Source organism: Lonchura striata, chromosome 10, assembly GCF_050655825.1.
Source record: "Lonchura striata isolate lonStrDom1 chromosome 10, ASM5065582v1, whole genome shotgun sequence".
Classification (NCBI taxonomy): domain Eukaryota; kingdom Metazoa; phylum Chordata; class Aves; order Passeriformes; family Estrildidae; genus Lonchura; species Lonchura striata.
The window spans coordinates 18,543,684-18,570,240 of record NC_140712.1 but is presented as its reverse complement, the minus strand read 5'-3'; the positions used below and the strand labels follow the sequence as shown (position 1 = coordinate 18,570,240).

At 44.2% G+C, this 26,557-nt stretch overlaps 1 protein-coding gene across 12 annotated transcripts in view; it reads left to right on the top strand.

The window, feature by feature from the left end:
* The window catches only part of AKAP13 (A-kinase anchoring protein 13), a 202,008-nt gene extending 175,801 nt beyond the window's left edge, over positions 1-26,207 (top strand). For 7 of the 12 annotated variants that reach the window (XM_085588360.1, XM_085588368.1, XM_085588364.1 and 4 more), the window contains 22 exons: positions 3,922-4,093; positions 7,240-7,307; positions 7,780-7,846; positions 9,000-9,135; positions 10,088-10,200; positions 10,755-10,901; positions 11,452-11,702; positions 12,330-12,455; positions 12,561-12,678; positions 13,199-13,447; positions 15,580-15,656; positions 17,007-17,188; positions 17,270-17,352; positions 17,673-17,852; positions 18,405-18,569; positions 19,661-19,729; positions 20,604-20,674; positions 21,160-21,204; positions 22,353-22,403; positions 22,729-23,178; positions 24,899-25,211; positions 26,026-26,207. In XM_085588360.1, coding sequence (XP_085444486.1) covers positions 3,922-4,093; positions 7,240-7,307; positions 7,780-7,846; positions 9,000-9,135; positions 10,088-10,200; positions 10,755-10,901; positions 11,452-11,702; positions 12,330-12,455; positions 12,561-12,678; positions 13,199-13,447; positions 15,580-15,656; positions 17,007-17,188; positions 17,270-17,352; positions 17,673-17,852; positions 18,405-18,569; positions 19,661-19,729; positions 20,604-20,674; positions 21,160-21,204; positions 22,353-22,403; positions 22,729-23,178; positions 24,899-25,211; positions 26,026-26,075 — 3,183 coding nt within the window. In that variant the 3' untranslated portion in view covers positions 26,076-26,207. The remainder of the gene's footprint in view (positions 1-3,921; positions 4,094-7,239; positions 7,308-7,779; positions 7,847-8,999; positions 9,136-10,087; positions 10,201-10,754; positions 10,902-11,451; positions 11,703-12,329; positions 12,456-12,560; positions 12,679-13,198; positions 13,448-15,579; positions 15,657-17,006; positions 17,189-17,269; positions 17,353-17,672; positions 17,853-18,404; positions 18,570-19,660; positions 19,730-20,603; positions 20,675-21,159; positions 21,205-22,352; positions 22,404-22,728; positions 23,179-24,898; positions 25,212-26,025) is intronic. The other 5 variants (XM_085588369.1, XM_085588365.1, XM_085588371.1 and 2 more) reach the window with 3 other exon arrangements.
* The last annotated feature ends 350 nt before the right edge of the window (positions 26,208-26,557 follow it).

The window sequence follows — 26,557 nt, the reverse complement described above, 5'->3', positions numbered from 1 at the left end:
ACTGGTTAATATTAAATGTCTCTTCCAGCCTTCATGATTCTATTTTTTCACTCATTTTCCCAGAGAGAATAAATTTTGCCCTGGTATGAGTTAGGGCTTTGTAGTGATTAATGAGTCTAATTTCTGCAGAACCTGAAAACCTTTAATGAAACAAGGACAGGAGCTGTAAGAAGGGACTGCCTGCCTAAAGCTGTATTGTCTTTTCATAATTTTTTTACTTTTGCCACAAAGTTTGTTTGCACTGCAGGAGAAGTTGCTCAAACAGTGACTTTTAGTGATGCCTAATATTTATATTTTTCCCCTTTTTCCATCCTTGAAACTGTGGAATTCAATTTGCTGAAAGTTAAGCCCTGCTCAACAGCTGAATTTCCTGGGAACGGTATTGAGATCTGGCTGGGACAGAAAATACAACAGCAGTGCTTTTAGACACTTGCTCAGTGCAGTTTGATTTCACTAATTTCATGATTGTGTCTGAAAATGTAAAGAGTTGCTTCCAAATCTGAGCCATAACACGCACTACAAAAATTGCAGCTCATAAAAAGCCAAAATATCATTCAATTTCTTGTCTGCTCATGGTGTAATGTTTGCATTACATACATTTTTAAGGCTCAACCAGTACATTTAAATAATTTGACAAAAAAATTTGTTGGAACACTGATTTCTCAGAAGCATTATAGATGAAAAAAACCTCTAAGAGTTAAAAACAGAACCAACTAAACAACAAACTTTGAAAGGGGAAGTTTGACACAGGAAGTTGGGTTTCTGGGCTATCAGGAGGGAGGGAGGCTTCAGTGTCTTTTCAGCTCATTTTTAGTCGTCTCCAGACCTTCAAAAATGCAGTTTTCTCAGATGAAGTAAAGTAAAATAAAGCACATCTGAGCCTACTAACGGCTCTTTAGGAAAATGTAGAGGGTTATGTAAAAAAAAACCTTAAAAATAAAAGGATGTTAGAGCATTAACTGGAGGGGACACTGATAGAAGTTGGTGTGAATTTACCCCTTCCTGGCACGTACTTGGTGTTATTAGGGATTATCAGTGTATCTCTTGGTGAGTGCCCTGATTAACATTTGTGAGGTCTTAAACCTGCTCTGTCTTCGTCAGTTCAGGAAAAAAAACCCTCTTTTTTTTTTCATTTTGGTCAAGACTTTCTGAGAAATTACAACAATTAGCATGAGTAATTTCTCTTTTTCGTTGCCTTGCACAGTAATAATGCAGTGCTGTGCCAGCAGCAGCATTTCAGGGTATATGGTAGGAGTTGCAAGTGTTTGAAAGGATTAGGAGACAGGGAATATATGTGACCTGCCGAGCAGGAGGAGCTCAAACACACAAAACCTCTCTGTCTGGGCAACTTCTGCAGCACTTTGTTTGCTTATGTGCTACATAGCAACAGTATGTGAAAATTCACTTTTTCTGTAGCCCAAACATGACAGAGTGTTTGATTTACTCCCCTCTACCTTTAAAGAAGGGTGGTCTTACACTGACTTGTAAAATATTAATCACATCCTTTCCTGCCTGTACGGGTTTGGATTTTAGCTTTGTTTTTTTTAGCAGTGTAAGCTAAGGTAGGGCAAGATGAAAGCAATAGCAAAGTAGCTAAAATCATCTTTAAGGAAGTCAGCAACTGTGCTGCCCCTCCCCTTTTTGCTCAACTCCTCGTTGCTGTGCCTCCTGCCCCTGGCCCTGCTGCAGCCTCCGGCACCGCCATGGGCTAGCGAGGAGCAGCTCCTGCTGGGGAGCGGCTCTCCTGGCCCGGGGAAGGATGTCCATAAAATGGAATCGATTCTCAGAAGTACCTCAGATAACAGTGAAGCTGGTGGGACTGAAGCACTGGGAGGTAAGAGCTGCGTGGTTCCCGGCGAGCGGGATCCGCGGTACCGTGGCGCCTGTCGTGGTGGCTGCTCCGGCACGGCGCTTCGGCCACGAAGATGGGCTTCACATCTCACTGGTAGCTCCAACAGCACCAAAGTAGCCTTGTTGCTACAGTCCTCCTTTGAGTAAAGTTACAGTAACTGCCACAGGAAAAAAGAAAAACCTGAAAAAAAAATCTCATTGTGGGAACTTGTCCTTAAGTGGAGTGGCTGGCAGCCCTTGTGTGGAGTTTGCTGTTTCCTTCTTGAAAGTGGTGCACTGATTTCCTGTTTTTCCTGGAGCCGTTCAGCTTTAATTGAAATTAAAATTAGGCTTCGGAATTGCTGGGTTTTACAGTGAACTTCAGGTAGGTTTAAAGCATAGGATGGTAAATCTCCTTTCAGCATGAGAGTCACAAGATCTGGCTTGAGCTTAGAGTGATCTTTTCTCCTGGAGCTTCACAAGGCTTGGCAGTAGAGCAAAACTCCAGGCATCAACTTGGTACCATCAGGCCAGACCTAAACTGTATGGTTTTAGTTCCTGAATCCTGCCAGGCTGGATATGATTAGAGATGGGCAGGTCAGTGGATGGAACATGGGGCTGTGGAGGTTCCTGTGGGGTGGTGTCAGCCAGGCTAATGGTTCAGAGGAGGTGGAGATGTGATGCAATGCAGACTCTTTCTGGCAGCTTTTCTGCTTCAGACAGGATTATTCCATATGGTAATACTCCTAGTTTTGCTTATTTGCAGAACAAAACAGCATTTGGGGCCAGTAAATAGACTTTCTGTTTGACACTATGCAGGGAGAGACTCCGGCACTGGCATTTTGCCTGGGATTTGTTGGGAGAGGAGTCCTTAGGCTGAGTTCCTCCTGATGTGAGTGTGTCATCCAGGGCTCAAGAGTTTCCCTGCAGTGGCTGCAGAGCTCCATCCCTCTTTAAGCCACTTCATGGCAGTTGCTCACATGGGCAGCTCTGCAGCTCCCTGATATTCAGGCTAAGACAATATTAAGCAAAGGGCATGTGGCATATAAATAACAAAATGCAAAGATAAGCTGACAGTTTTACCGGTTTCTGGAAAGCTTCTGTTTCAGATGCAGGAAATCTGCAGCAACAGTTAAAAGCACAGACCTGGAGCTGACTCGTATCATAAACATTTTGTAGGTTGGTACATGGAAAGATGAGGAGTTGCAATTCAGATTCAGAGTTTTTCTGTGGAGTTTCCTTTAAAATTTGTTTGGAAGAATTCCAAATCCATGAAAGACTGCAGGGAAAAATATTTTAGATTTTTAGTATTTTCTATCTAAGGTAGAGACAGAAAGGAAGCAAAAACTCTTTGCTAAAAGTTGGAGAAGCTGTCTGTGCTTGTCATCCTTCCAAAGCTGAGTAGCCTAGAGGTCGAGTCATGGCTTGTGGCAGATGAGAGGGTCTTTTATGGTGTTGCTGTTGTTCCCCAGCCTTTCTTTGGTGCCATAGGTCAAAAGTTTGTAAAAGATCCATTTTGCCAAAAAGCTTCACATAGTTACTTGGAGTTGCATGTAACTGTTGAAAAAATTGCTAGTTGGAAGAAAAACAGAGGTGGAAATATTTTGGCAGTAAGGCTATAGAGGCACTGAGGAAGAGCTTGTGTTCTCCATTAGAAATGCAGTTGAAAATCACGAGCCTTATGGTTTGGCCTTAAAAATGAGCTGTGTTGAAAGTCTGATCCACACTGCATGTGGTATTTGTATTTAACATTAAATTAACATTATTTAAAGTGCTGAAGAGGCTGATGAGAGCCCAGAAACAGAAAAGAGGTAAAGTCATTAAGCCAAGCAAGCATAAAACAAAGGCAGAAGGAAATAAGTGCTTTCAGAACAGACTCGGTGTCATCTGCAGTGGTGAGACACCTGTGTGAGTCAATAGTATGTAAATGCACTTCCACAGGGGTTTTTTTGAGGGAGAGCTGTGCAGACACATGGCCATTGTTCAGGTGCACCTCGGTCGATCCCCTCGCCGTGCCAAAGGCAAACACTGAGCAATCTGTAACTGGGGAAGAGCCCAGTGACGAGGCTTTCGGTCATTTTGTCTCGGCAGGAAAAAGAGAAAGATAAAGAGAAGACTAAAGAGAAGGACAAAGATTCCAAGGAGAAGGAAAAAGATAAGAAGCTGTTAAATGGACATCTCTTCACTGCAACCTCCGTTGTAGCCCAAGCAACCTGTTACCACTGTATGAAGCCTTTCAATAAGGATTCGTACTACTGTGCAAGTAAGTCGGGGGGGTTGCCCCCCTTCCTTTTATTTTTCATTGAATCTGGCATGGAAAATACAAACCTTACACTTTATTTTCCTTTTGTGCACAGTTTACCCGCACCTTTTGTTTGAGGATGTGAGGTGGGAGGGAGACTTTGGAGATAGTGATTCATGGAGCAGTGCATTGCCTTGTGGAATTTGGACTGACATGAGTCGTGGCTGCATGGAGGTGTCCTGAAACCTCTTTCCTAAGCCTGAGCTCAGCCATCACAGCAGGCCATGGGGTTTTCTACACCTTGTTGGGCTCTATCAGTGTGGAGAACATTGGTTATTTCAGCTGCATATAGTGGCTTGGAGCTTAGGTGCTTTGATAAGATGGACAAAGGACCAGGGACAGCTGGCTTGGATCATGGCTTCTATTTCCAGTGGTGGGGAAAAAAGTCCCACCCATCTGTGGTGTGTTGCTTTAGTTCTCTGAAATGCTGCTTTGGTGAGCCACAGTGGGAACCACATGGTACAGAAAGGAAATGCTGACCCTCTGCTCCCTTAGAACAAGAAATTGCATCACAGGTCAAATGACAGCTACCTGTGTGCATGTGAAGGACGTGCAGCACAGAACAGGCAGGGTAGGAACTTCACTGAGGGTTTCTGAGTGACTGGGCAGTTTGTTCTCATTTCTTATCAGATGGTTTCTTCTGCCTGTAGCTCGATAAGGTCCGTGGTGTTTGTGTGGTTGAGACCAGAATGCTGCTTGGTTCATGCAGCAACCCAAAGCTATAGAATATGCAGACAAATCCAATTTTTTTCCCACTATAGCTCAGTGGAAAAGGCTTTCCTCTCCTCACTATTATTAATTTTTTACTCCACTAGCTTAGAAGTGAGTCAAAGCGACTGCGGGAACTGCTCCCAGGCTGGAGCCTTCTGTTCCTGCTGGTGGATGTGAGCAGGGGGAGGACAGCCAGCTGAATCCCAAATGGCATTTCTGAGTTTCCTGGAAGAGATTTCAGCAGAGTTGTTTGAGACACACTCTGTATCAGCCTGATGGGAAATGTAAAACACCAACAATTACAAACTCTCAAATGCATCCTCTCCCTTTCCCCACTTGACTTTCTTAAGAGCTTCTGAAGCTAGGCAGAAAATCAAATATATCCCAGTTTGATGCTCTATATACTAATAAGTTAAAATAACCCAACAGTGTCATATATTTAGCACAGATGTTCTTTCCTTCTTTTCAAGGTATGATGCAAAATTGTTTTCTGCATTGGCCAGAGAAAGAATGTCATAAAAAAATGTTTGGTGAAGGCATCCATTGAAAGCTCACATCAGTGAGTGGTTCCTTCTCCCACTGCATCTTACAATCAACCTCAGATGCTTTGGAAGTGATGGATAAGCAGCAGCAGAGGTTCTGATATTCCTGTGATGATGTAGGCTGGTGCTACCACCACTGCTCTGTCTCACCTGTGGATGATTTTTAATGCCTTTTAGAGCACTGGATATTTTATATTAATGTCTCAGCTTTTCAGTGGTGCCCCCCCCAGCTTCCTGAAACATCTGCTCAATGCTGAAAGATTGTGCATGTTCTGAAACAAATGGACAAGCAAAAAAGCCTAATTTTTGGTAGCTTTCTGCCTTGTCTTTTTTACTTTTTTATGATCAGTGATGCAGAAAATAAGGTTTTGGGGGTTTAGTTATTAATACTAGTGACACAGAGGAGTTAGAGGAACTTCTTTCTTGCTGAAGAGTTGAATTGGAGGAATAAAGTCCCTACAACCAGATTTTTTAACATAAAACATCCAATCTTTCTGCCAAATGGTACACACTAAAGAGCTGTCTTAAGGCTTTCAAGGCTTGTGTGTGATTTTCATGATTCTGAATTGTCTGAGTGCCTCTGTTCACGCACCAGAGGAGCAGGTTCTGTTCCTCTTTCTTGTTAGGTCTGAAAACTTAGAGTGCTTCTGGGTTTTTGCAAGAGTTTTCAGGTTGCTTTGTTCTGTCTTCTCTTGCACAGGAAATTGTGAGACATTGTCAGAATAGCAGCACCCTATGACCTTACCCCAATCTCTGTCAAAATAGCAGAATTATTGAGGCCTAAATGTAAGAGATTCTAGAACTGTGAGCATATTTTGTCATTCTGGACATAGAATTTTTTTCTTTTTTTTTTTTCTGCTTCAAGAAATAATTCAGAACTTCACACGTACTGTTTAACATACATGTAAAATATAGTTCATTATCTGTGCTGGTGTTGTCATGAATAAGAGGAAATACTTTTCTGTAAACTACTGAATCTTATCTTGAGCTGTGATCTTTCATCTGCCAAAAGTGTTAAAGCCTGAAACCCAGTTTTCAATTCCTACAGAATGAAAAAAAAAAGGCAGTTTTAATCATCTTTGAAAACTTTGTTGAAAACTTTGATTCCCAGAAATCTGCTGGCAAAAGTCATGGGTAGATTCAGGGTATTAAAAAAAAAAACCACCAAGCCACCCGGCTTTTGCTCTGGCATATATGCAGCAACGTTTAAACATGATGGTCTTTGCATTGGTGAATGTGATGCTTTTGGACCAAAACTTCAGTTTCCAGCAGGAAGTCCCAACCTCAAGGATTCCTGAATAATGCTGCTCCTCTTACCTTTTCTGGTAGCCCTGCAGTACAGCAGCACTTGGCTCTGTGCTCTAGATCTTATCCATGATGTTTGAATTTGTGTAAATTAATTTCCCTGTCCTCTTCCTGTCTTTTATATCTCATAGTCTTTGTCTTGATGAGAGCACTATTTGTCTTTTCTGAGAAATACTGGCCCTACAATTGGTTTCTGTTTCTGTCTCCTTTTGCTTTCCACCTTAGTTTCAGAGGGATAATGCCATCAGGGGTTTTTTTTCCTTTTTATTTCTTTTATCTAAGGCCCCTGGTAATTCAACCTTGCATTGATTTTTAAACAGAATTTCCTGTTATATTCTCTGAGGAAATGTTATTAACAAAGGGCTAATTATCCTGGAAAGCAGCCTCTCTCAGTATTTGTTGCTAGTTGTGTAAACCACAACAATGCCTGAAAGTTACAATTCTCAGTTGTGTAAATTAACAGCTCAGATTGCAAACAGCAAAAATTTACCTGTTTTCTGTGTTTTTTTTTTTTTAATTTGTTGGTTTTGGTTTGGTTTTTTTTGACAGACTGTAATGCAATTGTTCACAAAGGCTGTAAGGAGAATTTTGCTTCTTGTGCAAAGGTCAAAATGAAGGTAAGGGATTTAATCTACTTTACTGAATAAATATATATAAAACACTTTCTACCACATGTCACAAAGTTTCCAGTTTGTTGTGAAGAACTTCAGCCCCAGTGCTGAAGCTTCCACATAATGAAAACTGTTAAATATACTGTTTATATGAGGAACACAGAGATTTCATGCATACTCCAAATGCAAGGAACCTGCTTCTCCAAGCTAAATAATGTTTGAGCAATTACAATTTCAGTATTTTGAGCAATTACGATTTCAGTATTGTCATCACTTTCACATTTTCATATTTGCTGCACATTTCTCCATCTGTTATTTTGCCCACTTCGTTCAGAGAAAATTAAAAATATATTTAAAAGTACACAAACACTGAGAGGCTTCAGGAAAAAAAAATGAGCTTTTTTTTTGTTTAGTTATATGGCACAACGTTCTGGGAGAAGGGAGGGAGAAATTAAAGTGAATGTCATTTTTCTTTCAGCCACAGAGAGGGATGCTGCAGGCACATGATACCTCTTCGTTACCCACAGTAACCATGAGAAACAAAAGTAAGACAATTTCTTTCCCTCTGCTTTGGGAGTGCTCTGTGTCTGCTGTTCTTAATTGTTCTGACAACTGATACTTGATATTATGAAAAAATAAGCTTTTAACAAAGCAGGGATGAGAGCATCCTCAGTGCATGCTAAGCAATATTTTAGACTTCAGAAATTGTACAGAGTTCATCCCCTTCTGCAGTGTCTGTGTAGCTCTAAAGAAATGTAAAATCATCTCAGATTTAGAAAAATCACTTGCCTGTTGTAGCTTGCAGAATACCTATACCTGTTAAGGCCACAGAATCTGGAAGATGCAGCCTATGTCCATGGGTGTCTGATATGGGAAGGAGTACAACTATGAGAATTAAGTAGAGAGGATTCAAAACACAATTATTTTTGTTTTAATTAAAAAGTCTTGGACTTTGAGGTAGGCAAAGTAGAAAGTTTAATTTTGAGTAGGAGGAATACTGACAATATGTTCCTGACTTTGCTGAGATACACACTGTACTGCAGAGTGAGTGACCCAGTGTGACCAGGGATGAAGAATAGGTGTGAAATACCCCAGATTGGTTTTGTAGGTCCATGATTTAATAAGCTTAAGTGATAAACTTTGATAAGATAAAAGATAGCTTGTATGGAACCACAGTATATAATATAGTTGTAATCACTGTGATATTTATAATGAAGTTCAGAGGTGATGCTCCAGAGAGCAGAAATGCATCTGAAGAAGGAAAAATCTGGAATTAATATGAACAGATTATGTAAAGGTATGTGATGGTATAATGAAATCAGGATTGTCATTTCTCTGTGGTACCTACTGATAAGGGAAACTTATCTTGAAGAGTTTGACCAGAAACAGGATTTATATGACTATTAGCCCAGGGAAATACAAAGGCAACAGGATGGATTGTGACATGTGATTAATTATCAAAACAGTTACATTCAGTTTCTTATGTGTGTTTCTGGAGTTGCAGATCCCACCTGGGTATTTCAAGCATAGTGCAGTGATTTCTGCGGCTGTTCATAACTGCTGACATCCCCTGGGGATGATTCTAGAAAGAAACGGCAGTGGATTTCAGAGTCTGGATCCTTTTAAGTCCTCACCATGCCAGTTCCAGTGGTTAAGGTGTTTGCAGGGGCTGACTGTTCTCCCACCCTTGCGTTGCAGGCTCGCAGCCGAAGGAGCGCCCGCGCTCCGCCATCCTCACTCCCGACGAGAGCACCGTCACCTCCACCTTCAACAACAGGAGATCACAGCAGCCCACTGCACTCTCCAAAAGTGTCTCCATACAGAACATTGCAGGGTAAGGCTCCTCCCTGCACACCTGACTCTGTGTGCATGTGTTATCCTATGCTGCTGACATAAAGACGTAATTTCAGTCTCACTAAAAATAAGTTCACGTGCTGTGACTTGCGATAAAGGTACAGAAGGGATCACTAACAAATAGCCATGTTCTATATGATACCATCAGCTGTCTTCTCCACAATCCTGTGTGAGTTACTTTAGTCATGGCAGGAGTGCAGAGGCACAGTTGAGTTGGCCTGGTAGATTCAAGACCACTTCCCCGCGATGCTCTGGGCTCTTAGGAAGAAATTCACTTCCTTGGGCTTGATACTGTGCAAGCACGTATTTGCAGCTCAGGTATAGTGTTAACTTTTGTATCCACAACAAGAGGGTGAAGGCACAGAGCTGCAGTCTTCCTGTTTTTAGACTGCATTATACATAATTCATTACAAAAAAAAAAATAGAAGAAAATTTAATTTATGGTTCCTACTGTACTTGCATATTGAGCAGTTCTACATGTGAGGCAGTCACAGGGACTGGCTTATTCTGGGCAGTTTGGATGTCCTGGGTATCCTAAATTTCCATGGGGAATTTAACTTCAGTCCATTTTCTGATCTTTCCCAGAGTTAGTGATAAGGACTGTGTAGCCTAATGGTGTGGCACTTTTTCACACTGTTTGCTCCAAGGGCAAGGAGGATGGGACGTGACTGGAATGGAGTTGTCCAAACTATAAAACCTCAGGAGTGGTTCTTTATGGAAAGCACCGTCACTCACAACTATAGTGCTTACAGCTTCTCAAGCTCCAGTGGGTAGTTAGTAAACAACTCATAAAAGCACATTTCTGTACATAATTGTGCAGTGCTGGCTTTGTTTTTCAATTCATATTTAAAATGCATTTATTCTGCTTATCTGAAAGTACATTTGGCTATTTTTTTTTCATAAACAATATTCTGTGTTCTGTTTTTCTGCAGAGTTGGGAACGATGACAGCTTAATACACACTTGGAAATTCCTGTCGCAGTCAACAGACTCTTTACATAAAATCAGCCGGGTTAATGAATCCATGGAGTCACTGGTTGATGAAGGTAAGAGATCTCCATGGCATTTATAGAAGGAAGGTCTCAGTGCTGCTTTCCAGAAATAGAAAATCCATTTTCAGCAATTGTCTTCTTTTATAATGGACAATTAAAGTGCCTTTATTTTAATCTCAGAATATTAGTATGATAAACTAAAACAAAGCCCCACATAGTAATTTCTTTAGCTCATTGAATTGTGGAAAAACATTTAGAAGGTTTCAGTTACAGTTGAGTTACTTGGAATTTAGCTCAGGGACAAACATTTCCTCTTCTGTTGTGGTTTTTTATTTAACTGCAATGTCGTTTCATGGCAGATTAGGAATACATTATCTGAGCTACAGTTTGGTCCATGTGAAAATGGTGAACAGGAAACTAGGAAATAGCCTTTAGAATTGTTTTTCACAACTAGTCTTTATGTGGTATGTGATCATTTGTGTCAGTAAAGGAGAATGTGTGTGGTGTTTGTGGTGTGACTGAAAAAGCCTAAACCAAAATAATTAGGCAGCAATCTCAAATGGGACAAGTTACCCACATCTTAATGGAACTTACATTGGTTTGTGAAGGTGCAGACATGAATGAAGGACAGCTCATGGGAGACCTGGAATTAGATTCCAAGCAGCTGGAGGCAGAGTCCTGGAGCCAAGTAGTGGACAGCAAGTTCCTACAGCAGCAGTACAAAGATGTTGTCAAACGGCAAGATGTGATTTACGGTGAGACATCTTCACTTTTCACTCACTGTAAACAGCTCCTTGATAGAAACACTGCTTTGGTTTCCTCAAAAGCCAAACTTTCATTCTTGAAGTTCCTAGAAACATAATGTATTCTGTGGAAGCTGTCTTTCTGCATTTCACACATCCAGAAGCCAACAAAAACCCCAGAAATTGCCTCTCCTCATTTGTCTGCTGATGACTTTCAGATTGGTTTCCACCACAAGCAGCTAACTTTAAAGTCTTTTCCTGAGGGATTCAGGAGCCATCTTGTATGGCAGAAGGGAGGTGTGTGGAGGCTGGCAGTGAGGTGTTAGGAAGGAGAAGATACCAGGCTGATGGCTGAGACCCCAGCAGCAACATCCAAAGCTCTCTGTTGTAGGACACCTCTTCCCCCCTGTATCTCTCACACATGAAACTCTGGACTGATGTTACAGTTCCTGACATAGAATTTTTTTGAAACCACTTAGAGAAGCCCAGTTATGGCAAAGCTTTCTAATGGCAGCTTTTCCTTGTGCTGTAACCCACGAACTCTTGTCCTCATCTTGTGCAGAGCTAATGCAGACGGAAATGCACCACGTCCGTACGCTGAAGATCATGAACGATGTGTACAGTGCAGCCATGTTAAAGGAGCTGCAGTTCGATCAGCAAGCCGTGGACAAGCTCTTTCCCTGTCTGGAAAACTTGCTGCACATCCACAGTCAGTTTTTCCAGCGGATTCTGGAAAGGAAGAAGGAGTCACTGGCAGACAAAAGTGAAAAGAACTTTGTTATCAGGAGGATAGGTGACATCCTAGTGAATCAAGTAAGTGCTGGAAAATGTTTTCAGTTCTGAGAACACAGCTGGAAGCCAGATGCTTTTCCTTCCCTCCTGTTTGTGCCTGTCAGATAAGCACGGTTGATGGCAAACTTACTCTTCACACATACAAATCTCCGCCCCTGCTTTTTGAAGCACTTTTTGCTCTTTCAGAGGAAGGTCCACTGTTGAAAATTAATTTAGTTCATTTTGTGGGAAAGAGAAGCGTTCACTGACAGGCACAAAACAGTTTGACCGCAGACTGGAGGGTAGGCAGGAGCTCACAGCAAAATATGCCCAGTGTGTCCCTTGGCTGCTTTACTAACCTGGTGTTTAACTTGGGGTGGGTCATTTTACTTTTCTTTATCCACAGTTTCTGTCTTCTTTTTGTCTGTCTTGACTCTTTTTGTGGTTGGCTTTTAAGCCATGTGATTGGAGTTGCAAATTCTTCTGTATGTGTGAGCTCAGTGAAGTCTCCAAAGCAGCTCTTTACTCTCTAGAGATCTGCTTGCATGGTTGAGCATGCTTTGGACTAATTTGATTTCATCAAGTTCTTCTCAGCACCTGGCAGGCACTGCTGGGATGTCACCCCAGGAGTTTAGTGCAGGTTGGAGCTGTGTGTCCCATTCTTTGCAGTTCTCCGGGGAGAACGCTGAGCGAATGAAGAAAACGTACGGCAAATTCTGCGGGCATCACAATGAGGCTGTCAATTACTTCAAAGAGCTTTACTCAAAGGACAAGCGCTTTCAGGCATTTGTCAAGGTAGGACCTGGCAGAACAGATGTAGCCAATGGAAAAAATGTGTCCTTTCTGCACTCTGGGGGAGTGTTTTGCTGCAGAACTGAAATTTTCATCTTTGTTCCTTAGAAAAAAATGAGCAGCTCCCTGGTGAGGCGTCTTGGGATTCCGGAATGTATCTTGTTGGTAACACAGAGAATCACAAAGTACCCAGTCCTTTTACAAAGGATACTGCAATACACCAAAGGTAGGGACCAGTTCCTGTATTCTAAGCACATATTTGTTTGTCCAGTGTGAAGTTTTGATCCTTTGCAGCTGAAGCAGATTTTCTTACCAGCTAATCTAGTCATTGTTGTCTCACATCACTGCAACGAGATAACTCAATTCCATACTTCCATTTAGGATTAGTTGCTTAGGCACCTTGATTTAGTTATTAGAAGTCTGTCTGTGGTTAATTGTGGAGCAACATGCCTAGACTCCAATGTCTCCCCAGCTTGGTTTTTTTTTTTTGGTATTGGTTAAAATATGTAGTTAATTTGTGCATTTCATCTCTACTGTCTTATATGCAAAGTGTATTGGAATATTCTCCAGCCTCAGCCACGTATATGTAAAAGGTTTAGTGAAATTCTCTTTAAGGGGGAAAAATGTCTCATTTAAGTATTAAAAGTTACAATGTGGGAACTTGGGAGAAGAGGAAGGAAGGAAGTAAAAGTGGGAAGTTAGACTGCACAAAGTCAAATTGAGATGTTTCTGTTTCTTTTTTAAAGAAAATGAAGTGGAACATGAAGACTTGACTCAGTCGTTAAACCTTGTTAAAGATGTGATTGCTGCAGTCAATAGCAAAGTCAGCAAGTATGAAAAGAAAATGCGTCTTGAGGAGATTTACAACCGGACGGACAACAAGTCCATCATGAGGATGAAGAGTGGCCAGATGTTTGCAAGAGAGGACTTGATGCATCGGAAGCTCATCCGAGATGGGCCTGTTTCACTAAAGAACTCAGCTGGCCGGTTAAAAGGTAAGACTGTCCTGCCTTCTGCTGTGGAAGGATGCAGGTCACCTTCTCCAGTGTAGGATTAGTCCTCAGATTGGTGCCTCCACCCTTGATTTATTCTTCTGCTTTGATAGAGTGTGACACCAGCTTTTTCCTGCTGTACCCCCATTCCCTATTGCATTTCCAATTCTTTGTGTGGGTTCTGGGGTGATGGAGAGCTGCTTTTCCTCCTGGTGATTGCGTGCCTGCTGAGGGCTCGGGTGGCAGTGACACCTCAGTGTGTCAGCCAAGGAGCAGAGTTGCTGTGGGATGTCACAACTGGGGCTGCAGTTGCCCAGAGCATGAAGTCAGATCTCTATGTCTGTGCCACAGTTCCAGGAGTTGTGCTAAATCTAGAACCCAGCCTCACTTTTCCCTGCCTTTCCTTCCCTCCAAGGGCTGTGGCAGGTCTGCAGCAGTACCATCCCAGGTGCACTGGGATGCAGGGAGATGTCCCAGGTATTTGCTGCTCTTGAACCTCTTAAGCTGTTGGTACAAACTGTTCAGGAGAGACGCTGGTGTCCCTGCAGCTGCCTCTTGTTGGGTCAGTGTTTTCTTGAGTTGCTTTTTGTTTGTTATCAGGTGTGACGTTCTCCAGTGAGTTAAACGCTAAATCTCCCAAGGAAACTTTCAGCTGGGACCACAATAGCAGTAAGAGCACACAGGGCTGTGCCTCAGGCGTGGCAGGAAGGCTGGGCTTCCCTTCCTCCCTGCAGCATTAGCTGATTAAATTATGGTCTGTGGGCATGAATGGGGCCTGGGAGCCTGGTGCCGTGCTGTGCAGGGAGGTGGTGATAACACGGAATTCCGTATGGGGTATGATTTATTTTGAGGTTTTGGAAGCAGGAAGTTTACACATGATTTCTAGGCACCCGAGACTGCTACTGCCTTTAGATGGTGGATGAAGCAAGTTCTGCTGCTGTTGTGAAATCGTGATAAGCACAGGCTCCATTTGCATTTCTTAGTCATAGAAATGCACAAACCTGTCTGTAGTGCAGACTCACAGGGAGAGTAGGTGCTGCAGGCAGGCTGCAGACCCAGGGAGAAAGTGGATCGTTCATATATTCAGGTTATTTTGTGGTATTTGAAATGGAGCACTGAAAATTAGAGGAAGAACTTCTGTTCAAGGGTTTTAGCATTTCCTCTCTTACAAAGTGTATGGAACAGAGAAAAAGGCAGTCAAATGCCACCTTCTGCAAACCTCCCAGAGCCTGGATTTCATTTTGCAGCTTTGCTTAAAGTTTAGTGGTTCTTTTATCTGGAATGGATTCTGTCTTCCCAAAACAGACTGGAAGGATTTACCCATGGGATGATTTAAATTTCTGGTTTGCTTCCTTTCTGTCACAAGATTTCCCAAGTACATTACACAAAACCTCTTTGTACTGAGGGGTCTGGGTGGGGCATTACACTTGGTAGTTGCTGTGCAACTTTATGATATGTTATTAGGAGACTTGGAAAGCTCTATATGTACTCTGGGAAAAGACTGATTTAAAATCCTCTGTTGGCTTGAGGTTGTGTTTCCTTCTCCCGTGAAAGAAAGCCAGGTCCTGTGTCTCACGCAGGCTCCCCTCAGAGTTGTGTTTGTCTGAGAGCAGAATTACTGGTGGCTCCTGAAGTCAGTATTTCCTGGGAAAGAAACTGCAGCTGACAAATGTTGTTATTGCACGATAATTTACACCCTGCAAACCACTCATCAAGAGAACCATAAAATCCAAAACTTCCTGTGCAGATATTTTGCTTGAGGGCTGAAATATTGATTGTTTGAGAAAACAGAGCTTCTACTGAATAAATGTCTGGCTTTCACTGTTATGCCCATGTCTTAACTGGTAGTGAGCATGTGGCTGGAGAGGAGCACTCCTGCTCTGATGGGTGAGAGCAAATCCTGCAGGATGCCCAGGTGATGATGTGACCTGCTTAATGCAAAGCTGGTTCAGAGCTAACCTGATCTGGCATTCCCAGGAACTGCCTTTTCTCCTCCTGCCAACTGGGAGGTTGATCTTGCTTTCAGGGTTTGCAAAACCAGCCCTGCTGCTCCCCAGCACTGGTGTTATTGCAAGGAATCTGTTCTGGGGTGGGTTGTGTGGTTATACTGCACTGGTGTGCTTCTTCTTTTGCAGAAGTCCAGGCTGTTCTCCTCTCTGACATGCTCGTGTTCCTTCAGGAGAAGGACCAGAAGTATGTCTTTGCTTCACTGGTAAGGCTTCAACCCTTTTTCCTCCTTACTTTTCTATGTGAGAGACTTGTGATATTGTGTTGTGCAGCAAAGCCAGCAATTGCCTGCTAAACAACTTAATTTTCTTGCTCAGAACATTTTTGTTTGCTGAGCAGCCTCCATTCTTTTTGATGGGAAAACATGTCTTCATGCCCCACCTCCCCTTCCTGCAGTGCCTTGGCACAGCTGATAATTTGCCTTGAAAACCTGCCTGTCACTGGAAGCACTTGTGCTTTGCAGTTTGTGCACACTGGAGCAGTGACTGGGCTGGGAGGGGATGAAGGGATAATGCAAACGTTGTAAAAATGAACCTCAGCAGAAGGAAGTGTCCAAATACATTGTGAGATGCTGCAGGGGGCAGTGAGGTGAAATGCCAGGGCAGTAAATCCAACAGAACAGCTTGAAAATAAATGTCAGAGAAATATATTTGTAATGTGCAGGAGCAAAAACATTAGGTTTGAGGGCAGGTCCCCAAAAGGGCTGGGCACATTGACCTGCTAATGAAAACCTGGTGCCTAATGGAGTTTGCTGGGCTGTACCTTCCAGACATGGTCTAGACTGGCTAAACCTAGTGACCTTTCCACTCTTTGAGCATTTTGAAAGCTGATAATTTGTTATTCCAGCTCCACCGACCCTCTGCACAGGCTCAGTGCCCTGCACAGGGGAAGCTGATTTGCATACAAGTCCTGCTAATGAACCAGATCACCCCAGCTGTAGCATGTGGTGCAATGCACAAAGGGGCTGTGCAGATGACACAGCAGCCTGGGGACATTTTAACCCAGCAGGCTGATGACACAGAGACCATAGCACACAGTGAACATCACCTCACACATGAGTTCTCACGTAGCAGTCAGCTGTGAGCGTCCAAGAACAGCAGAGGTTTTGTGGGATTTGAAAACAAGACTTTATACTGGAGAGAGATGGGGAAGATACTGTGTGTGAAGCAGGATAGCAAGCTGTACCAAGTGTAAGGAGCTGTGATATTAATGACAGGGAGAGTGTGGTCAGTAGGAAATGAGATCAGAGCAAAATATGGTACAGTTTACAAAACCACTGAGTTAAATTGAAATTAATTTTTTCTTGAAATGAAGTGAGGTAAAATTGCTTTTCCTGCATAAAATTGCTTTTCCTCCTGTTGGAGGAAAGCAAACCCATCCCTTTTGTTTGACCCCACTGAAATGATCTTGTTTTTTTTAATTAGCCAGTATGTTCAGAAAATGTTTACAGACCTGAGAGATGTAGCACTATGGTTTATTGAGACCTTTTCAATGCTAGTTTGAATCTAGGAGCTAGCTCTGGTCACCCTCCTCACCCATTTCTTTCCATCTGAAGGACCAGAAATCCACTGTGATCTCTCTGAAGAAGTTGATCGTACGAGAAGTGGCTCATGAAGAGAAGGGTTTGTTCCTGATCAGCATGGGTGGAAAGGATCCTGAGATGGTGGAAGTCCATGCCAGCTCCAAAGAAGAGCGCAATGGCTGGATACAGATCATTCAGGACACAATGCACACCATGTAAGACACTCAGCTGTTCTTGTGAGGCAGGGGGTGCACTGGGTGTGTTCCTGTAGTAATTGAGCCATGTCTCCTGTCCAGGGATAGAGATGAAGATGAAGGAGTCCCTTGTGAGTCTGAGTTTGAAAAGAAATTGTCCGATGCAAAAGTGAGAGGACTGAAAGGTAAAATTCCTGGAGCAGAGCTGGGGAGCCACTGTGGAAAAATATACAGGAAGTTTTGGGTTGGGTTTTGTGGTGAAACTGTGACTTTTTTCAATACTGCATCCAGCAAATAACTGCAGTCCTGGTTTGCAGATTGCCTTCCATGCATTATTTATTTTCCAAGCCTGCTGTGCCAGATTGCCCAGGGCACTGTCGTGCTGCCAAGCCCAGCACATATTGTCATGCTCCACTAGATGGGGCCAATATCTCAGAAATCGCTCAGGTCTCCTTGCCAGAGCTTTTATTTTGTCTTTATCCCTGTTTTCTGTTCACCCCCACAGAACAACTTCAGCAGAAGGATAAACAGATCCTGCTCTTGCTGGAGGAGAAGACAAAGATCTTTCAGGACATGGCAGACAGTTCTGTGCAGGAGGAGGTGCCAGACTCCAGGCTGCTCTTCAGAGCCAGCACAGAAGAGGCTCCAAAAGGAGAGGCAATCATGAAAACGGCAATAGATGAAGGTGAGCCAGTCATGTGACATGTAAATTATAGTAGCCAACTATAATTGCTTACCTTCAGTGAAGGCATCAGTTCTCAAGCACTAGTTTTGGAGGGGACATCTTCTCTTTGTCAGAATAACAAGGAGAAACTGTTCCTCATGGGACAGATCATGAGAATCAGGAAAGGAAGCAGATACTGGGGGAGTGTTGAAAGAGGGCAGGAAAGTCAGCACAAAGAAAACCATGCATTGAACCTGCTTTGGGGTCAGGAGCAGCATGGGATTTATCCTTAGCTGAAATTTAGACCATCCAGGCTTATGCTGTTCTTCAGTCTCAGCAAGATGTGAGGGTGGGGCTTGGGTTCCAGCAGGTGCTTGTGGTGCCTGCAAGGGACAAACAGTTATATTGACATAGTCAAGGGTAGGTGGAAACTCAGGCTACTTTCCAGTATGATCTTTGAAGAGGCTAAAATTATTAAATGCTGTTGTCAGAGAACATTGAAGTTGCATTGGGATTAAAATAGTTCAGAAACCTGAAGTGGGCTTTAACAAAGACATTGCTGCTTTTTATCAGTTGAACTGCTGCAAGACCTGGTGAGCAGAAGCCTGGGCACTGCCCTAGGACAGCAAGTCAGCAGCACTGCCATGGATCAGGAGGGAGGAGTTGGCCCTATCTCACTCCCTAGAAGGGCAGAAACTTTTGGAGGATTTGACAGTCATCAGATGAACGCCTCCAAGGGTGAGTAGTTCTGTGTGGACATCAGAATTGGCTAATAACACACGTCATCGTATCCTCTTGCTTCAGAAGGACTTCAGCTAGTGGTTTGGGTTTCACAACTCCTCTCCAGCAATAGTTGATAGATTAAATCACAGATTAGGAAAAAAGCCTATGTACAAGTGGATTGATGAAAACCTGTGACTATACAAGGGTTAAACATCTGAACTCTTCACTCCTCTCTGTGCTCTCTCAAAGTAATACTTGCTATTTTACTTACGTGCCACATGAAAGCATTTGGCTTCTCAATAAATTAGTTTCTTCATGTTATTATTGTAATATCTACAGGTCTGCTCTTTGTTCTTCACTTTTCTTCCCAGCAGGAGCCTGATGCTGTTGCATTTACAAATGGATGTGGATATTGCTGAATCAAACACCTTCTCCCCTGTCTCTGCTCTCTATGCATTTATGTTCCACCTACATCTGCATGTATTATTCCTCCAATTAAGTCTCTCCCAAAGAAATGCGTGACTACTTATTTCAGCTGCATACTTGGCTGCTTCCCAATGCCCTCTTTCTTTGCTCTAGTCATCAGAAACTTCCCTGTCCTCAAATTCCTTTCTCTGTGGTCTTACTCACACTCCCAATACAACCAGTTTTGCTGTGCTAGTGTCTGTCTCAGCACTGGCATCGTTGGACCTCGTCTGACCTCCTGCATTAAAGGAGCAGTGTTAGCTCCAGACGCTCAGACATGAGAACTATGTAGAGGCTCTTCCAGCTCTGCTGGAGAGCTGCAAAGCTCTCCACAGGCCTTGTCATCATGATGACAAATATACTCACACTGGAGGGGTTTGTGGAGGGTTGTGCCTCTCTCTGTTGCATCGATGAATGGGACAACCTCAGGCTGTTGCCCAAATGTAAGTTTTCCGTAGAAATACCCTCTGATTCTAATTCAGTAGTTGTAGGGTCTTGGGAGATTTTGGGAAAAGAATGCAGGGCCTATCTGTTCTGCCCAGGAGGTATGAAACCTGGCATTCTCTCCAGTTCTTCTGTTCACAACCTGTGAAACCTCAGGCAAGGCTTATAACCTGACTCCCCTTCGTTCTCCCCTCCAGCAAAGCAGAAGGGAGGAGTTTCCTCCTGCAGAGAGGTGGAAGGTCCCAGGACGTGGCGCAGGAGAGCAGGTCTGTTAGGAGGACTTGAGGGTCAGTCTCTAATAGCAGAGCCAGCCTTGGGGGTGGGGGGAGGAGAGGGCCTTTACACCAGGTGTGGTGTCCTTCATGCTGCTGCAGACTCAGGTTTATGTAAAGTCTTTAAGAGTGGCAGAAGGAACTGCAGGTGTGGGTTTTCCCCATGGGCTGCATCTCAGCTGGCAAAGGAGTACAATAGTCTTGGCAAGAGCTAGAGGATGGAAGGTCTGTGTGACTTCTTTTGAGCAGAAGGGCAGCACAGGGGGAAGGTCAGAGCCCTCGTGTCCCCCAGGTCAGCCCAGTCCTGCTCAGAAGCACTGATATGAGCCACCCAGGGGGAAGTCAGAAAGAGAAGCCCAGTGTGCCTTTGAAGATCCAGGTATCTGATAGCTAAGGTTAATGATAAATTGTTAGCATAGAATTACACAGGGTGTTGCACAGCAGTATCTGACCCAGATGTAAATTAACTTGCACAAGAGAGGCATTGAAACTATACCTGCAATAATACACCCTGATATGATTCTGTTATCATCCTCCATCTGCTCTTATGCTGCCTCATGTCTTCTCAGCAAGTATTCTGTGGTAGTAGACAGCAATGCAGGGGCTAGACAGGGCACCAGCTGAATTTATCAGCAGGTTCTCTGAAACCAAAGTCAACCCTAATCTAAATTCACATCCACTTTTTCTGGTAGTGCTGACGTGTTCCGTATATTTAGGGCTTGAATTCATTTAGTTAAAATGTCAAGAGCTCTGTGTCCGCTTTTGTGGAACACGTGAGTTTCCTGTATTAAATTCCTCAGACTTTAGCAAGTTCACCTCTGCCTTAAAATGTTGAATAACTGATGCCAGTGCTGGCTTCTTCCCTTAGGTGGAGCGAAAGATGAAGGCGATGATGCTCAGGACCTTCGGAGAACAGAGTCAGACAGCATTTTAAAGAAGGTAAGGTTTGATTTGTGTGTCTGCCACCACTGAATTCAGATTTCAGAAGTGACAGCTCTACCTTAAAAAACTGCCTGAGAATTTCTTGACAATTGGATACATCCTAATAAGTTAAAAATAAAATAAAACATGAAATATGCACGCAAAACCACTCACTTGAAAACCACTGCAAATCAGTTGTACTCCTTAATGGCACAGGTTAGCTACCAAAGCATTTGTTTCATTTTGCATTGTTACTGAAATGCTAAGGTCAGCTACTGCCTTGCACCTTTTCTTTCTGGGGATCGATCCATCACGTAACTGCAAAATAATACCTAATTAACATTTTATTCTATATGATTCTAAATGGCCTAAAAACATGCATGAATTCTCCCAAAATGGAAGATGGAGAGGAGTGTTTAATGGATGTGTCATTAGTTCAGCTTCAGAAGGCATTTGCTATGATTTTTCATTGTCCTCATATTAAATTTGTGATCTTGTCATAGGGTGGAAATGCTTATTTGATGTTCATGCTGAAAAGGAATAACGAGGTAAGAATTGATTCCATTGCTCAGCTGTTCCTTTCACTTAAATGGCTAGAGAATTTGTCTCAATAGGTGATAATGTAGAAGAAAACACATTTAATTTGCTGAAGCAGATCTAGACTTTTAAATACATTAAACTGAACCCACTGTGTCATTTATTTGTTTAACCTTGGATGTTTAGACAGAGAACTCACTGACTGTCATCTGCTTCCCAGCAAGATTATATGTGCTGATTATAAGCAGCAAGGGTTAATTACTACCAGGATGCACAGGGCTGTATTTATTGTGCATCTGCAGACAGAGAGAATTTAATTTTATGTTGCAGGTGCAGTGAATTGGGGCAATTAGATTTCTATTCTCCCTTTGATACACATTCATAACTCCCAATTAGCATTAATGACAAAATGAGAAGCAGTTCTCTTAATACTGGCTATCACTTCACTACTGAAAATACTGAAGTGCTCCTTTTTCTTCTTGAAATTAATTGTAGGATATGAGAGATTCAGAGAAATTTTTAGCTAGGCTAAATTTAGGGAGAGGGCATAACTCCAAAGTAGCTTGCTCTGTATTGATGCATGAGGTGTTTGCATTTCTGTATTTTCAGAAAGCCTCCAAGAACACACCTGCTGCACTTGTGTGCCTGCTGTAGTGCAGCTTTTCTGTCTGATGTCAGTGGGTCTTGTATGGGTCAGCTGGGGGAGAAGGGTAAAAATAGTCCACATCTATTTAAAGATTGCTTTTTTTTTTTCACCCCTTGAAATTTTTTTCCTGAAATTTTTAAGTGAACTTCTGGGCTTCATCTCAATTATTTAGCTTGTTCTTGAGCAAGCTGATGATGTGAGAAATGGTTTGCAGAGACAAGCCAGGACTTCCCATGAGCTCTGTGCCTGGAGGTGTCTCTGCAGGTGTTCCTTCCCCTGCTGCAGTGACAGCTAGGGAAGGGAGGAAGGTGATGCCAGGCACTTCTGGGAGATGTTTAAGGGTGTACTGGGGAATGATGCAGTCATTGCAAGGGAAGAGTGAGGAAAAGCTGTGTGCAGTGGGATGGCTGTGCATCTTGTCAGACCCACTGGTGGTCACAGAGCAAGAGAGAGTGCTGTCCACGTACCCAGCACCCAGTGAGATCTAACAGCAGCGCTTCTGTTTTCTCGCAGCAGGTCCTCCAAACCATTACCAGCCTCCATAAGCTGCTCAGTGCTTTGCAGGTAGGCTTAGCCCTTCATCCTGCTCCCACACATTGCTTGCCTGAGCTGCCAGTCATGCTTTGCCCCTTGTGTCCCCTCCTCGTGTCACAACCCTGCATGGCTGGACACCCCACAGCCAGCTTGCAGGCTGTGGGATTGATCTGCTGCCTAAGGGAACCAGTGCTGGCCTGAATTTGGGAAGCTGCTTTGCCAGCAGGCTCTGGTAACCAGGCAGCAGTGCTGGGCTGGGCTCAGAAGGGGTTCAGTACAGCACCCTGAGGTTTTCAGGGACGGGCCTCTCCCCACAGAGAGGATGCTGCAGTGGTCTCTGTCTCCTCTGTGCCAGGGCGTGGTGCTGCAGCAGGACACCTACATCGAGGACCAGAAGCTGGCTCTGAGCGAGAGGGCTCTGAGCAGGAGCTTCTCCCGGCCCACCTCGCTGCTGGAGCAGGAGAAGCAGCGCAGCCTGGAGAAGCAGCGCCAGGAGTTGGCCAACCTGAAGAAGCAGCAGACGCAGCACCAGGAGGAGCGGCGGAGGAGGGAGAAGGAGTGGGAGGTGCGGGAGAAGGAGCTGGCAGAGCGCGAGGCCGAGCTGGCGCAGCGCGAGGAGCAGGTGCAGAGGCAGCGGCAGGAGCTGGAGCGCGAGCGCGAGGAGCTGCAGGTGAGGAAGGCGGCCTACCAGCTCGACCTGGAGAGGCTCCGCACGGCGCAGAAGCAGCTGGAGAGGGAGAAGGTGCAGCTGAAGCAGGATGTGGAGAGATTTGCTCAGATGCGGCAGGAGCCTGACCACAACCAGGTAAATGATGCCAACAGCCGGGGTCCTCGGGAAGCTGATCCCTGCAGGGAGCTGCCAGCCAGCTCCTGGGTGAGCTGCATGCCCTCACAGGGCACACAGCTATGCCAGACATGTAGAGTGCCACATGTATTTAAAACTGGCTGTTCCTTCACATATGATGTGCAGAGCTGCAGTTTTTGTACCTCGAGATGCTGAGGCACTGCCAGGGTTGGTGCTTTGTGGTGTACTGGGGGTGCTGGCCAGTGCTGGGCAGCCTGAGCTCTGTCCACTTCCCTGTCTGTGTGCTGGGGGATGGCACAGAGGACTAGGCAGGCTCCCAGGAAAGATGCCCAGGCAGTCCCAGGGGGTTGACACTGCCTGATGTTGGCCTTCACCCAAGGGCTGAGCTCTGGGGAGTGGTCAGGCAGAGGGGACATCCTTCTGAGAAACAGCCTGAGTGTTGTGGGTAACCTGCAGCCTCCAGCTGTCACAAAATCAACTTGTGATTCTGATAACAGTGGGGCAAGGCTGTTCGCATGCTGACATCCATCTCCAAAAGCATTCTCAATATCCAGCAAAGAGATGGCATTGCCCCTGTCCTGAAAAAAACCAAGCACCTGCAGTCCAGATGTGGCTCAGTCAGCAAAGGTCCCCAGCTCTGCTGGAAGAGGCTTCTGGTGCCTGCTCACAGCCACAAAGAACACCCACACACAGATCCTGGTTTGGGCATTTTTCAGCAAACTGAGGTTTACTCCTTTATAGCTCTGCAGCAGTCTGACTGAGGAGAGCCAGCACCATTGGCAAAACATGGACTGAATTAAATCCTTAAGCCTGTTGATCATTTGTTTGTTTGTAACTCACTAATTCTGACTCTAATTTGCTTAAAGCTGTAGCAGGGTTAGTTTATAAATGTTGGATTGCAGAATGGGAATTATTTTCGATGCCTGAACGGCCTAATTGTGGAGCTGAGCAGTGAGCTCTGAAAAGCTAATCACCCAAGGAGGTCCTGCTCCCTCCCACCTGGCTCCTGATCAAGCCAGAAGTTTTCCAAGCAGCCAAAGCTGTTCCAGCTCCAAGCACTTGTAGACAAGGGGCATGGATGCTGTGGGAGAAGCTGAGAGGTAAAATGCCTGTAAGGCCTAAGAGATTTAGGAGAAGGAAGCACCTTCTCAAAGCAGGTATCTGACTGACATTGCAGAGCTATTAATAGAGTGTTCAGTCAAGCTTTGTTGGGCTTGTTTTGATCTTCCCTTTGAATGTGCAAGCTCAATTACATCCTGAGACAGCCGTTAGGAAAAATAATATCATGAAAAATGCTTTTGCTTTCATCTTTTGCTTGGGAAGGCTTCCTTTGACACACGGTGCTCCTGTGCCGTGTGCTGGCGTTCCCTTCCCAGAGAGGCACGCTGCTCCTTGGCCTCCTGCCACCATCTGTGTGTGCAAACGATGCAGGGTGAGTCTTGCTATTGAGATCTTAGAGAATATTTGCCCTTGGCTTGTTGATACATAGCAGAGTACATGTAGGAGCAAAAGATAGTGCAGTGTTACTCTTTTTGTGCCTCATATTTTCATCTTGAACAGAGAGCGCTTTTCTCTCCTTACTTTGCCTGGATGGGGGCAACGTTTTACCTGGTGAATGGGTTGGATGTTCAGAAGAACAACCTCTGTGAGTGGGCTGGGACACACCTTTTCTGTCCATGTTCTCTGCTAGCCTCTTTCATGCAACACTTTTCCTTTCTAGGTTTCAAATCTACATGAGAAACTTGCAAGAGTCTCCTCCCAGTCCAGCATTGATGAATCCTCCATGCAGAAGAACCCTTCCCTTCCTAAACAAGGGCACTTTGATGCAGAACTTTCTGTCTCCCCCAAAAGGAACAGTCTTTCAAGGACACACAAAGAGAAAAGCACTTTCCATTTGCTTAGCACAACAAACCAGACTAACAAGGCAGCTGAGGAACAGACCCAGATGCCTACTCGCCTCTTCAGTTTAGCCAAACCAAAGGAGAAGAAGGAAAAGAAGAAAAAGGGCAGGGGACATCGCTCCCAACAGTCTGGTGAGTGTCAGGGGAGCTCACAGGTGTTTTTTTAGGGTTATTAAGCTGGTTGTTTTCCTTCAGCCAGCAAACTTGTGGAAGCCACAAAATCTGGCTTTAAATGAGGATGTTGACACAGTTATGGGGAAGAGCAGCTGTGCTGAGAGGACTTCTCAGCTTGAAGTGATCTTCCATGGGTGTTTCTGCCTGTTCTGAGCCCCTGGGGTTGTCAGAGGGACACACATTCTTCTCATTGTTTCTTCCTTTCCCATCCCATCCTGAGCAGCCTCCATGGGCTGAATTCCTCTGCTTCAAGAAGGAAAATGTTCTCCTTCAGTGTCGATGCTTTCAGAAGGAGCTGCTGCTGATCCTGGCTGTTGCAGCTCCTCAGGCACTGATGTCTGCTTTAGCTCTGTGGCAGTTTGGAAGTGATACCCACAAGCCTTCTATTGGCCTCTCCCCTCAAGCTGGTCTATTTTGTCTCTTGATCTGAAACAAAAACATACAGGGCTTTTTTTTTTTTTTTTTTTTTTTGTCTGATAGTTTTGCATCCCCTTAGGACTCAGAGCTGCACCTCAAACCTCTGACCCACATGAAATTTGATCACATGCCCTCGGATGACTGGTTTCATTCATGCTAGCTCACTGATGTTTTCCAGTCTGTGCACAGGAAATCTCACCCATTAGAAGGTGTAATTTCATGGTAGCTCATCAGGGAACTAAACATCTTTTACAGGGCTTGGTGAATTTGGCAGACAGGAGGGTTTCTGTGCTCTGCCTGGTGTGTCCCTCTGTTCCTGTAGTGATTCCTACATCATGTTTTTCTGGTGCTACAGATTCTCACTCATCAGAAGCACCTCCAGAGGGTGAGGAGATCTTCTGCTGAACATGGACTATTCCAGTGGTCACTCGTGGCATTGGCACCGTGGACATCTCCCTGCCTGTGACACAGCACGCGGCTGGTGCCTGCGCTGGACAAGCATCTGGAGGTTTTAAATAAAAAAACTTCTGAAGTCTGCTAAGTGGTGGATAAGGGCCTCTCTCCTGTGGTTTTAGGTGAATTCTCCCTGCAGAGGCTGTGCCTGCATGGCGCACAGCACCATCTCCCTGTGCAAACCTGGGGTCAAACGAATTGGGGTAGATGTTGTCTGTCTCTTCTTACTGCTAAAGGATGAGAGAACATAGCCTTAAGGGGTCTGTGCCTTCAAATTCCCCTTTTCTGGGGAAAAGAACCAAAACCAAGCATTTAGCAAAAGATTAGGACTCTACAAATGGTGCGTACACACTGGCATATATAGATATACTGTATATGTACATATATGTATCTATGTATCCACTGGGATATGCTTGCAGTCCCTACAGCCAAGG